A 12,897-nucleotide genomic window follows, 5' to 3' on the forward strand; every position below is an offset into this window, starting at 1 on the left:
ATACTGTATTTGTTTTTCTCTTTCTGACTTACTTCACTCTGTATGACAGACTCTAACTCCATCCACCTCATTACAAATACCTCCATTTCATTTCTTTTTATGGCTGAGTAATATTCCATTGTATATATGTGCCACATCTTCTTTATCCATTCATCTGTCGATCGACATTTAGGTTGCTTCCATGTCCTGGCTATTGTAAATAGAGCTGCAATGAACATTTTGGTACATGACTCTTTTTGAACTATGGTTTTCTCAGGGTATATGCCCAGTAGTGGGATTGCTGGGTCGTATGGTAGTTCTATTTGTAGTTTTTTAAGGAACCTCCATACTGTTCTCCATAGTGGCTGTATCAATTTACATTCCCACCAACAGTGCAAGAGTGTTCCCTTTCCTCCACACCCTCTCCAGCATTTATTGTTTCTAGGTTTTTTGATGATGGCCATTCTGATCAGTGTGAGATGATATCTCATTGTAGTTTTGATTTGCATTTCTCTAATGATTAATGATGTTGAGCATTCTTTCATGTGTCTGTTGGCAATCTGTATATCTTCTTTGGAGAAATGTCTATTTAGGTCTTCTGCCCAGTTTTGGATTGGGTTGTTCGTTTTTTTGTTATTGAGCTGCATGAGCTGCTTGTAAATCTTGGAGATTAATCCTTTGTCAGTTGCTGCATTTGCAAATATTTTCTCCCATTCTGAGTGTTGTCTTTTGGTCTTGTTTATGGTTTCCTTTGCTGTGCAAAAGCTTTTAAGTTTCATTAGGTCCCATTTGTTTATTTGTGTTCTTATTTCCATTTCTCTGGGAGCTGGGTCAAAAAGAATCTTGCTGTGATGTATGTCATAGAGTGTTCTGCCTATGTTTTCCTCTAAGAGTTTGATAGTGTCTGCCCTTACACTTAGGTCTTTAATCCATTTTGAGTTTATTTTTGTGCATGGTGTCAGGGAGTGTTCTAATTTCATACTTTTACATGTATCTGTCCAATTTTCCCAGCACCACTTATTAAAGAGGCTGTCTTTTCTCCACTGTATATTCTTGCCTCCTTTATCAAAGATAAGGTGACCATATGTGTGTGGGTTTATCTCTGGGCTTTCTATCCTGTTCCATTGATCTATATTTCTGTTTTTGTGCCAGTACCAAACTGTCTTGATTACTGTAGCTTTGTAATATAGTCTGAAGTCAGGGAGCCTGATTCCCCCAGCTCCATTTTTCGTTCTCAAGATTGCTTTGGCTATTCGGGGTCTTTTGTGTTTCCATACAAATTGTGAAATTTTTTGTTCTAGTTCTGTGAAAAATGCCAGTGGTAGTTTGATAGGAATTGCATTGAATCTGTAGATTGCTTTGGGTAGTAGAGTCATTTTCACAATGTTGATTCTTCCAATCCAGGAACATGGTATATCTCTCCATCTATTTGTATCATCTTTAATTTCTTTCATCAGTGTCTTATAATTTTCTGCATACAGGTCTTTTGTCTCCTTGGGTAGGTTTATTCCTAGATATTTTATTCTTTTTGTTGCAGTGGTAAACGGGAGTGTTTTCTTAATTTCACTTTCAGATTTTTCGTCATTAGTGTATAGAAATGCAAGAGATTTCTGTGCATTAATCTTGTATCCTGCTACTTTACCAAATTCATTGATTAGCTCTAGGAGTTTTCTGGTAGCATCTTTAGGATTCTCTATGTATAGTATCTTGTCATCTGCAAACAGTGACAGCTTTACTTCTTCTTTTCCGATTTGGATTCCTTTTATTTCTTTGTCTTTTCTGATTGCTGTGGCTAACACTTCCAAAACTATGTTGAATAATAGTGGTGAGAGTGGGCAACCTTGTCTTGTTCCTGATCTTAGTGGAAATGGTTTCAGTTTTTCACCATTGAGGACAATGTTGGCTGTGGGTTTGTCATATACGGCCTTTATTATGTTGAGGAAAGTTCCCTCTATGCCTACTTTCTGCAGGGCTTTTATCATAAATGGGTGTTGAATTTTGTCAAAAGCTTTCTCTGCATCTATTGAGATGATCATATGGTTTTTCTCCTTCAATTTGTTAATATGGTGTATCACATTGATTGATTTGCATATATTGAAGAATCCTTGCATTCCTGGGATAAACCCCACTTGATCATGGTGTATGATCCTTTTAATGTGCTGTTGGATTCTGTTTGCTAGTATTTTGTTGAGGATTTTTGCATCTATGTTCATCAGTGATATTGGCCTGTAGTTTTCTTTCTTTGTGACATCTTTGTCTGGTTTTGGTATCAGAGTGATGGTGGCCTCGTAGAATGAGTTGGGGAGTGTTCCTCCCTCTGCAATATTTTGGAAGAGTTTGAGAAGGATAGGTGTTAGCTCTTCTCTAAATGTTTGATAGAATTCACCTGTGAAGCCATCTGGTCCTGGGCTTTTGTTTGTTGGAAGGTTTTTAATCACAGTTTCAATTTCAGTGCTTGTGATTGGTCTGTTCATATTTTCTATTTCTTCCTGGTTCAGTCTTGGCAGTTTGTGCATTTCTAAGAATCTGTCCATTTCTTCCAGGTTGTCCATTTTATTGGCATAGAGTTGCTTGTAGTAATCTCTCATGATCTTTTGTATTTCTGCAGTGTCAGTGGTTACTTCTCCTTTTTCATTTCTAATTCTATTGATTTGAGTCTTCTCCCTTTTTCTCTTGATGAGTCTGGCTAATGGTTTATCAATTTTGTTTATCTTCTCAAAGAACCAGCTTTTAGTTTCATTGATTTTTGCTATTGTTCCCTTCATTTCTTTTTCATTTATTTCTGACCTGATCTTTATAATTTCTTTCCTTCTGCTGGCTTTGGGGTTTTTTTGTTCTTCTTTCTCTAATTGCTTTAGGTGCAAGGTTAGGTTGTTTATTCGAGATGTTTCCTGTTTCTTGAGGTAGGCTTGTATTGCTATAAACTTCCCTCTTAGCACTGCTTTTGCTGCGTCCCATAGGTTTTGGGTTGTCGTATCTCCATTGTCATTTGTTTCTAGGTATTTTTTGATTTCCCCTTTGATTTCTTCAGTGATCACTTCGTTATTAAGCAGTGTATTGTGTAGCCTCCATGTGTTTGTATTTTTTACAGATCTTTTCCTGTAATTGATATCTAGTCTCATAGCGTTGTGGTCGGAAAAGATACTTGATACGATTTCAGTTTTCTTAAATTTACCAAGGCTTGATTTGTGACCCAAGATATAATCTATCCTGGAGAATGTTCCATGAGCACTTGAGAAAAATGTGTATTCTGTTGTTTTTGGGTGGAATGTCCTATAAATATCAATTAAGTCCATCTTGTTTAATGTATCATTTAAAGCTTGTGCTTCCTTATTTATTTTCATTTTGGATGATCTGTCCATTGGTGAAAGTGGGGTGTTAAAGTCCCCTACTATGATTGTGTTGCTGTCGATTTCCCCTTCTATGGCTGTTAGCATTTGCCTTATGTATTGAGGTGCTCCTATGTTGGGTGCATAAAGATTTACAATTGTTATACCTTCCTCTTGGATCGATCCCTTGATCATTATATAGTGTCCTTCTTTGTCTCTTGTAATAGTCTTTATTTTAAAGTCTATTTTGTCTGATATGAGAATTGCTACTCCAGCATTCTTTTGATTTCCATTTGCATGGAATATCTTTTTCCATCCCCTCACTTTCAGTCTATATGTGTCTCTAGGTCTGAAGTGGGTCTCTTGTAGACACCATCTATATGGGTCTTGTTTTTGTATCCATTCAGCCAGCCTGTGTCTTTTGGTGGGAGCATTTAATCCATTTACATTCAAGGTAATTATCGATATGTATGTTCTTATTCCCATTTTCTTAAATGTTTTGGGTTTGTTATTGTAGGTGTTTTCCTTCTCTTGTGTTTCTTGCCTAGAGAAGTTCCCTTAGCATTTGTTGTAAAGCTGGTTTGGTGGTGCTGAACTCTCTCAGCTTTTGCTTGTCTGTAAAGGTTTTAATTTCTCCATCACATCTGAATGAGAGCCTTGCTGGGTAGAGTAATCTTGGTTGTAGGTTTTTCTCCTTCATCACTTTAAGTATATCCTGCCACTCCCTTCTGGCTTGCAGAGTTTCTGCTGAAAGATCAGATGTTAACCTTATGGGGATTCCCTTGTGTGTTATTTGCTGTTTTTCCCTTGCTGCCTTTAATATGTTTTCCTTATATTTAATTTTTGACAGTTTGATTAATATGTGTCTTGGCGTGTTTCTCCTTGGGTTTATCCTGTATGGGACTCTCTGTGCTTCCAGGACTTGATTAACTATTTCCTTTCCCATATTAGGGAAGTTTTCAACTATAATCTCTTCAAATATTTTCTCAGTCCCTTTCTTTTTCTCTTCTTCTTCTGGGACCCCTATAATTCGAATGTTGGTGCGTTTAATGTTGCCCCAGAGGTCTCTGAGACTGTCCTCAATTCTTTTCATTCTTTTTTCTTTATCCTGCTCTGCAGTAGTTATTTCCACCATTTTATCTTCCAGGTCACTTATCCTTTCTTCTGCCTCAGTTATTCTGCTATTGATCCCATCTAGAGTATTTTTAATTTCATTTATTGTGTTTTTCATCATTGCTTGGTTCCTCTTTAGTTCTTCTACGTCCTTGTTAAATGTTTCTTGCATTTTGTCTATTCTATTTCCAAGATTTTGGATCATCCTTACTATCATTATTCTGAATTCTTTTTCAGGTAGACTACCTATTTCCTCTTCATTTGTTAAATCTGGCGTGTTTTGACCCTGCTCCTTCATCTGCTGTGTGTTTTTCTGTCGTCTCATTTTGCTTATCTTACTGTGTTTGGGGTCTCCTTTTCACAGGCTGCAGGTTCGTAGTTCCCGTTGTTTTTGGTATCTGTCCCCAGTGGCTAAGGTTGGTTCAGTGGGTTGTGTAGGCTTCCTGGTGGAGGGAACTAGTGCCTGAGTTCTGGTGGATGAGGCTGGATCTTGTCTTTCTGGTGGGCACGTCCATGTCTGGTGGTGTATTTTGGGGTGTCTGTGGCCTTATTATGATTTTACGCAGCCTCTCTGCTAATGGATGGGGTTGTGTTCCTGTCTTGCTAGTTGTTTGGCATAGGGTGTCCAGCACTGTAGCTTGCTGGTCGTTGAGTGAAGCTGGGTCTTGATGTTGAGATGGAGATCTCTGAGAGATTTTCGCTGTTTGGTATTACGTGGAGCTGGGAGGTCTCTTGTGGACCAGTGTCCTGAAGTTGGCTCTCCCACCTCAGAGGCACGGCCCTGATGCCTGGCTGGAGCACCAAGAGCCTTTCATCCACACGGCTCAGAGTAAAAGGGAGAAAAAATAGAAAGAAAGAAAGGAAGAGGCTATAATATAGTGAAGTAAAATAAAGCTATTATAACGCAGAGCTATACAGACAAAATCTCACCCAGAAGCATATACATATACACTCACAAAAAAAAGGAAAAGGGGAAGAATTAATATATCCTGCTCCCAAAGTCCACCTCCTGAATTTGGGATGATTCGTTGTCTATTCAGGTATTCAACAGATGCAGGCACATCAAGTTGTTTGTGGAGTTTTAATCCGCTGCTTCTGAGGCTGCTGGGAGAGATTTCCCCTTCTCTTCTCTGTTCGCACAGCTCCTGGGGATCAGCTTTGGATTTGGACCCGCCTCTGCGTGTAGGTCACCTGAGGGCGTCTGTTCCCCGCCCAGACAGGACGGGGTTAAAGGAGCAGCTGCTTCGGGGGCTCTGGCTCACCCAGGCCGCGGGGAGGGAGGGGTACAGAGGAGGCGGGGCGAGCCTGCGGCGTCAGAGGCCGGCGTGACGTTGCAGCAGCCTGAGGTGCGCCGTGTGTTCTCCCGGGGAACTTGTCCCCGGATCACGGGAGCCTGGCGGTGGCGGGCTGCACCGGCTCCCGGGAGGGGCGGTGTGGAGAGTGACCTGTGCTCACACACAGGCTTTTTGGAGGCGGCAGCAGCAGCCCCAGCGTCCCACGCCCGTCTGTGGGGCTCGCGCTGATCGCTGCGGCTCGCGCCCGTCTGTGTAGCTTGTTTAGGCGGCGCTCTGAATCCCCTCTCCTTGCGCGCCGTGAAACAAAGAGGCAAGAAAAAGTCTCTTGCCTCTTCGGCAGCTGCAGACTTTTTCGCGGTCTCCCTCCCAGCCAGCTGTGGTGTGCTAACCCCTTCAGGCTGTGTTCACGCCGCCAGCCCCAGTCCTCTCCCTGCGATCCGACCGAAGCCGAGCCTCAGCTCCCAGCCCCGCCCGCCCTGGCGGGTGAGCAGACAAGCCTCTCGGGCTGGTGAGTGCTGCTTGGCGCCGAGCCTCTGTGCGGGAGTCTCTCCGTTTTTCCCTCTGCGCCCCTGTTGCTGTGGGATCCACGCTGTTAGCCGCGGCTCGCGCCCGTCTCTGGAGTTCGTTTAGGCGGCGCTCTGAATCCCCTCTCCTCGCGCACCAGGAAACAAAGAGGGAAGAAAAAGTCTCTTGCCTCTTTGGCAGCTGCAGACTTTTTCCCGGACTCCCTCCTGGCTAGCTGTGGTGCACTAACCCCTTCAGGCTGTGTTCACGCCGACAACCCCAGTCCTCTCCCTGCGATCCGACCGAAGCCCAGGCCTCAGTTCCCAGCCCCGCCCGCCCCGGCGGGGGAGCAGACAAGCCTCTCGGGCTGGTGAGTGCTGCTTGGCGCCGAGCCTCTGTGCAGGAATCTCTCCGCTTTGCCCTCTGCACCCCTGTGGCTGCGCTCTCCTCCGTGGCTCCGAAGCTTCCCCCGTCCGCCACCCGCAGTCTCCGCCCGCGAAGGGGCTCCTAGTGGGTGGAAACCTTTCCTCCTTCACAGCTCCCTCCCACTGGTGCAGGTGCCGTCCCTATTCTTTTGTCTCTGTTATTTCTTTTTTCTTTTGCCCTACCCAAGTACGGGGGGAGTTTCTTGTCTGTTTAGAGGTCGGACGTTTTCTGTCAGCGCTCAGTGGGTGTTCTGTAGGAGCAGTTCCACGTGTAGATGTATTTCTACTGTATCTGTGGGAAGGAAGGTGATCTCCGTGTCTTATTCTTCCGCCATCTTCTCTCCTCCTCCTGAAACCTGATATATTTAAACGTATTTATTATATTCTTTCTCTTTTTAAATTTTTTTTTTAATAAATTTATTTTATTTATTTATTTCTGACAGCTTTGGGTTTTTGTTCCTGTGCGTGGGCTTTCTCTAGTTGCGGCGAGCGGGGGTCACTCTTCATTGCAGTGCGTGGGCTTCTCATTGCGGTGGCTTCTGGTTGTAGAGCACAGGCTCTAGGCACTCGGGCTTCAGTAGTTGTGGCATGTGGACTCAGTAGTTGTGGCTCATGGGCTCTAGAGCGCAGGCTCAGTAGTTGTGGCGCACAGGCTTAGTTGCTCCGCGGCATGTGGGATCTTCCCAGACCGGGGCTCGAACCCGTGTCCCCTGCATTGGCAGGCGGATTCTTAACCACTGCACCACCAGGGAAGTCCCTATTATATGAGAATTTTTAAATTGTATTTATTAATGTACTTAAAAATAATAAACTCATTACCTGTTAACAAATAAAAAAATTTTGTGAAAAATAATTTTTATAAGACAAAAAAAATTTAATAAGAGTGGCTTGCTTTTGATTTTTTGTTTTTTACATTTTCGCAAAATCTCTTTAAAAATTGTGGCTTAATAGAAAGTAGTTATATTTTCGTATCTGTTTCTACACTCTACCTGTTGTGATAAAACACATCATATAACTTCTGTAAAACTCCACTGAGCTCTCATGAAAGAATGGGAGCAAAAAAGACACAAATAGCAGCTTAGTATTATGAAGGTCGATTTTTGTACATATCCCCCACCAGCCCAAAGGGTCTCAGAAACCTTCCGAATATGCTAACCATATTCTGAGAACTGCTAGTCTAGTTAATAATGTTATTTCTCTCTCCTCTAAACTGTTGCAATGGTATCTTTTGGCCTCCCATTATCTATGTAGTGAGCTTAAGTTTCATTTATCATAAATTATTTGTTATTAATATCCTTTTTTCTTTAAGTTGTACAACTATTTTTATATATCAAAAGAGAAAAAAACAAAAAATAGTTTTTCTCATTTTGATGGCTAGATACACTAGTTTAGTCCTTAAACATTGAGCCACAAGAAAAAATTTTTTTAACTAAATTTTTATGCTCAAGTTTGTTGTGTTTCAAACTAATGTTTTGCCCTAATACTCTTCAACCTTCCACAAATTATTGAATTAAAAGGAGATTGAAAGATTTTGAGGCAACCACATAAAATGCAGTTAAAAAAAAAAAAGGTGTAAATAAAGAAATTAGCAGGAAAAATAATTGTAGTTAAATAAAAGATGAAGCCAAGTTAAAGTTTCCTCTAAATGTGTGCATAAAGTCTGAACAATTATTGAAAGTGGGTAACAAGTTGTTCTGTGAAGTTCCTGGCAGAAAATCAAGTAGAGAAGCAGTCATTTAAAAAATTTCATATTGTCCATCAATTTTTAAAAATAAAAATGAATATATTGTCTAAGAAAAATTTTAAATATGAGAGGCCCTTTTAACTACATACCCAGTGGTTTTCAAGTAACAAACACAGTGGTGTAATAAGAATAGTAACTTCTCTTTCCTGGGAAGCTGTAACTGCCACTGAAGGAAGAGGGGTCTTTTCATTAGCATATAACTGTTACTGCTTTTATAGAACCTTAGTTGACTTGAAAACACTATTTTCGTGAAGCTTTTAAAAAAGAGCAACAAAGAAGTTGAAAAGTGTTAAGGAGTAACTGCTTACAGTAAGTTTTTATTTACCGCAGTGACCCATAATGGTTACTTACCTCTAGGAAGTAGCATGAGCAGAAGATCACAGAATTAAAAAAAGCAAAAACTTATATAGTGGTAAGGTTTTTTTTCACAAAAACAGAATATGTGAAATAATTAACATCCCACACCTAGTAGTCCACTCAGGGTAGGTAATTTTAAGTGTTTGAATGAGTTTTCCTTTTCAAACTATTGTATTTCAGAGGAATTATGTTAAAACATTCATAGGTGATATATGGTTTTTCACCAGGTGTACCAACCTGAATAAGAATTACATGGTTTTACATGATCTATTTTTAAATGGCTTTATTGAGATATAATTCACATGCCATACAATTCATCCATTTAAAGTGTATAATTCATTATTAGCTTTTGATATATTCAGACTTGTGCATACCTCACCACAGTCAGTTTTAGAATATTTCTATTACCCCTTAGCCATCATCCTCTAATTTCCTCATCCACCCCCAGTCCTAGGCAATCACTAATTTGCTTTCTATCTCTATAAATTTTCCAATTCCGGACATTTTAAAGAACAGGGAATCATATAATACATGGTCCTTTGTGACAAGCTTCTGTCAACGTAGCATAATATTTTTAAGGTTCATCCATGTTGTACATATGTCATTACTTCATTTCTACAGAATCAAATTTTGAGAGTAAAAAGAACAGGGAAAAGAAGAAAAATCTGCAGTCTGATAGTAGTGTTAAAATTGAAATTGCTAATACAGAAATGATTAGCATGATTTTTATTCTCTAAATTTGAAGAGTTCTAAATGTCTCTATGAAAGAGCTCATTACTTCAAACTGTTATAAAACCAGCTATGATAAATAAACAAGAACATGTTCTTAGAATCTGCAACAGAGGAAATACTTAGCATATTAATGGATTACACTTATTCTTATTTTTCTAGTCCCCAAAGTAAAGAACGTTAATTATTGCTCATAAGAGATGAAAATATCAAATGTGCTTAAATTTACTAATTTGAACTCCATTATGCATATTGAAATGCAAATACATTTTAACTTAACAAGGGTTTAATGTATGTCAGATAAAGAGTCCAAACAGTTATAGGTTTAGAAAACTACAGACACAGCTCAACCTCTGCTTTAGCTGTACTCTTTTAAAACTTACATTATAAGTACTTGCCATATACAGATATTAATTTCTCAAAACTATGATACTAGTTATAATTTTAGGAGCTTTTTTTCAAGTTCAAATTTAAAATATATTTTAAATTATGCAGAAATGATTATAAAAGAATGTTCCTCAGTAATAGAAAATCATGAGTCTTTCAATTTTTTCAAAGGCATGACCAAGGTCAAAGTGGGTAAAGAAGATTCATCATCCACAGAATTTGTAGAAAAACGAAGAGCAGCTCTTGAAAGGTAATTCTAATTAGCTGTGTTTTATTGCTCTCGTGTTTTTACTTCAGTAATGTAAGTCTAATTCCATTAAATGGCACAAGTATATTTTCAGTATTAAAATTCTCAAAGTACCACTTGATTACTCTTAGTAAGTGCTATAAGCTTTTATTAAGAAAATTGATTCATTCAGAAACACAGTACTGTATACTTGTTCCATTTTTATTCTCATTAGTAGTCTAACAAAGTAATACCTATTTTCATCTGAATTAAGTTTTCCTTTGAATTATTACTTGGTGATACTGAAATGTTACTAAATACAATGAAAAATTAGGTTTGTGCTCCCTCCTTCAATTCTTTATAATTGATTTTGACTTGAGTGTACAGAAGTATTAGTCATTGCTCGAGTTGACTGTATAGTTAAAGGCTGATAGATATATATGCTGTGCCTTGCTTTAGACTTCTTGACCTGACACATTTCCTATGGCTTTGAAGACTTGTGTTCATTGTGGCCGACTAAACGGGAAATGGATGGGAGGAATCCCACTCCCAGAATCTTAACATTTCTTCCTTGCTATGCTGAAAATGTGAGAAAACAAGTTGAAAACTATCTTAAAGCCCAATTTATAGTACATAAGTTGGTAATTACCTGGACTTAATACATTTTCTAATTTCATAGTTTTTGTTTGTTTGTTATTTTAATTGAATTTGCTTATTTGTTCTCTGTCTTATTTTCTCTCTTGGCTTAAAATTAGTGGTTGGCATAGATAGGATAGATTTTAGGAAATAGTATATATATCTATAGGGTACAAATTATTTTGTAAAACTCTTTTTGAGGCAGTGTATTTCTGGGTTTTAGTAATAAATTGTTTCAATTTTAAGAAAATACCACAATAAAGTCAGGTTTGAACAATTTGCAATAAGAAAAGCTAGTGTGCAGCTTAAAATCTTAAAGACTTAAAAGATGAGATTATGTCTATGAGACTCAGCAGTTACTCAGGAAAAGGATTTAAATTGCATCGAAAGAAGTTTATTTTAGGCATTAGAATTGATTCTCTTGTGAAAGAGGTCATAGAATGAGTGTTTTTAAGAGTAAAGGTAGATAATGTGCTGCCTTGATTTTGCTTAGTCCTTCCTGAAAGTGTAACCATGACCTTTTGAGAAGCCTTTCCAGTCCTATTTTTCTATGAGTAAATTTGAAATATTTTGGATGGCATTCTTGATAAGGAACTTAATGAAGATTTATTGTACCAAAGGCATATAATTTGATTCTACATTCATCTTCCTTTTAACTTGAATGCATTGCATAGTACTTAAACCATATCTTCATTCACTGTGTAACACTGAGGAGAGTTTTAAGGAAATATTGAAGCTTGACCTAGTGCATATGTGAAGATAGTTTCTTACTGATAAATATTACTTGTTAAATACTGCCTTAGTGGAATTTGCAGTAGTGGGGAAAAAAAAAAAAAGGAAACAGTGTACTGTGAGTTCATTTGCGTTAGAAAAGATAACTAAAGAAAATATAGGTGTAAAGGTACAGAAGCAAAGGAACTAGAATGATTTTTCTCAAGTGATTTTTCTGTGGCATTTCTTAAAATTTAAACATTAGAATAGGCATATCTGTGGATGTATAACCTAGTTGGATCTGGTGGGTCAAGGAAGTATTTCTTTGTTTACACTGTCTTGAACAAAAGGATAAACATCTGGTATTGAAATATGAGAAGAGAAAGGGAGTGGTTAAGAACCCAAGTAATTCGCCTGTGCCACATTCAGTAAAGTAAGCAGAAATTACTTCTAAGTATCCTGAAGATCGCTCACTTGATTTTCTTAAGAGTGCTTCATACCTTACCTACAAGCATATTGAATTTATTTTATAGTAAGGATACACTTCTGTAAATATAAACTAAGAAATGTAAAGTAGCATTATACAGTGTGTAGCGTTTTAGAATCCTTTCTCTGTTGAAGCCTGCACTCCATTACACACTACACACTATCTGTGAGGCCTTGGACAAGTTATTTAACTTAAATTCATTGTTCCTTTTCTCTAAAATGTTAAGTGTATCACAACAAGCACCTGAAAACCCAACTGGCAAAGCCTAAACAGTTAGTGTCGGTTGATTAATCCATTCGTTCATATCAGGAAGTTTGGAGGTAGGCAGATGTTTAGTATTATCAAATCCATCAGGAAATCCTATTGCTTCCTTCTGATATCTGGACAACCATTTTTTCACCCGTTCACTACTAGTCCAAATGTCTGAATTAACTGCGGTAGACTCCTCTTTGGTCTCCCTGTTTCCATCCTTGTACCTCTACTCTTTTTCCTAATATAGCAGCCAGGGTCATCCTTTTAAAACATGAATCAGATCGTATTCCCACTCCTATTCGTCCACCCACCCAGTTTCAGTCAATAAAAGCGAGAGTCCTTATAATGACCTATAAATTCTTACATGACTTGCACTGCTCACTCTGTTACCTACTTGATCTCATATCCTCCTTGATCACTTTGCTCTAGGCCACACTCACCTTGTTGCTGCTCCTCAAAGATCCCAGGCATCTTCCCACTTTAGGATTCTACCCCCTACCCTGTCCCCACTGCCTAGAAAGCTTTTGTTCCCAGGTATCTGTGTGGCTAATTCCCTTACCTCTTTCAAATTCAAACATTCAGATGTCACCTTGCCAGTGAAGCCTATTTTGATTATTGGTTTCATTCTGACCTATTCTGTTTACATCGCCATCAACCACACCTTACACCCTTGATCCCATTTACTTGTCCTTTCTCCACTTGTCCCTTCATTTTTCCACAGCA

At 38.8% G+C, this 12,897-nt stretch overlaps 1 protein-coding gene across 1 annotated transcript in view; it reads left to right on the forward strand.

Moving 5' to 3' along the window:
* SNX2 (sorting nexin 2) overlaps window positions 1-12,897 on the forward strand; it is a 61,855-nt gene that overhangs the window by 32,747 nt on the left and 16,211 nt on the right. The window contains exon 7 of the mRNA XM_059916949.1: window positions 10,034-10,112. Coding sequence (XP_059772932.1) covers window positions 10,034-10,112 — 79 coding nt within the window. The remainder of the gene's footprint in view (window positions 1-10,033; window positions 10,113-12,897) is intronic.

The sequence above is a fragment of the Balaenoptera ricei genome, chromosome 3 (genome assembly GCF_028023285.1).
Source record: "Balaenoptera ricei isolate mBalRic1 chromosome 3, mBalRic1.hap2, whole genome shotgun sequence".
Classification (NCBI taxonomy): Eukaryota; Metazoa; Chordata; class Mammalia; order Artiodactyla; family Balaenopteridae; genus Balaenoptera; species Balaenoptera ricei.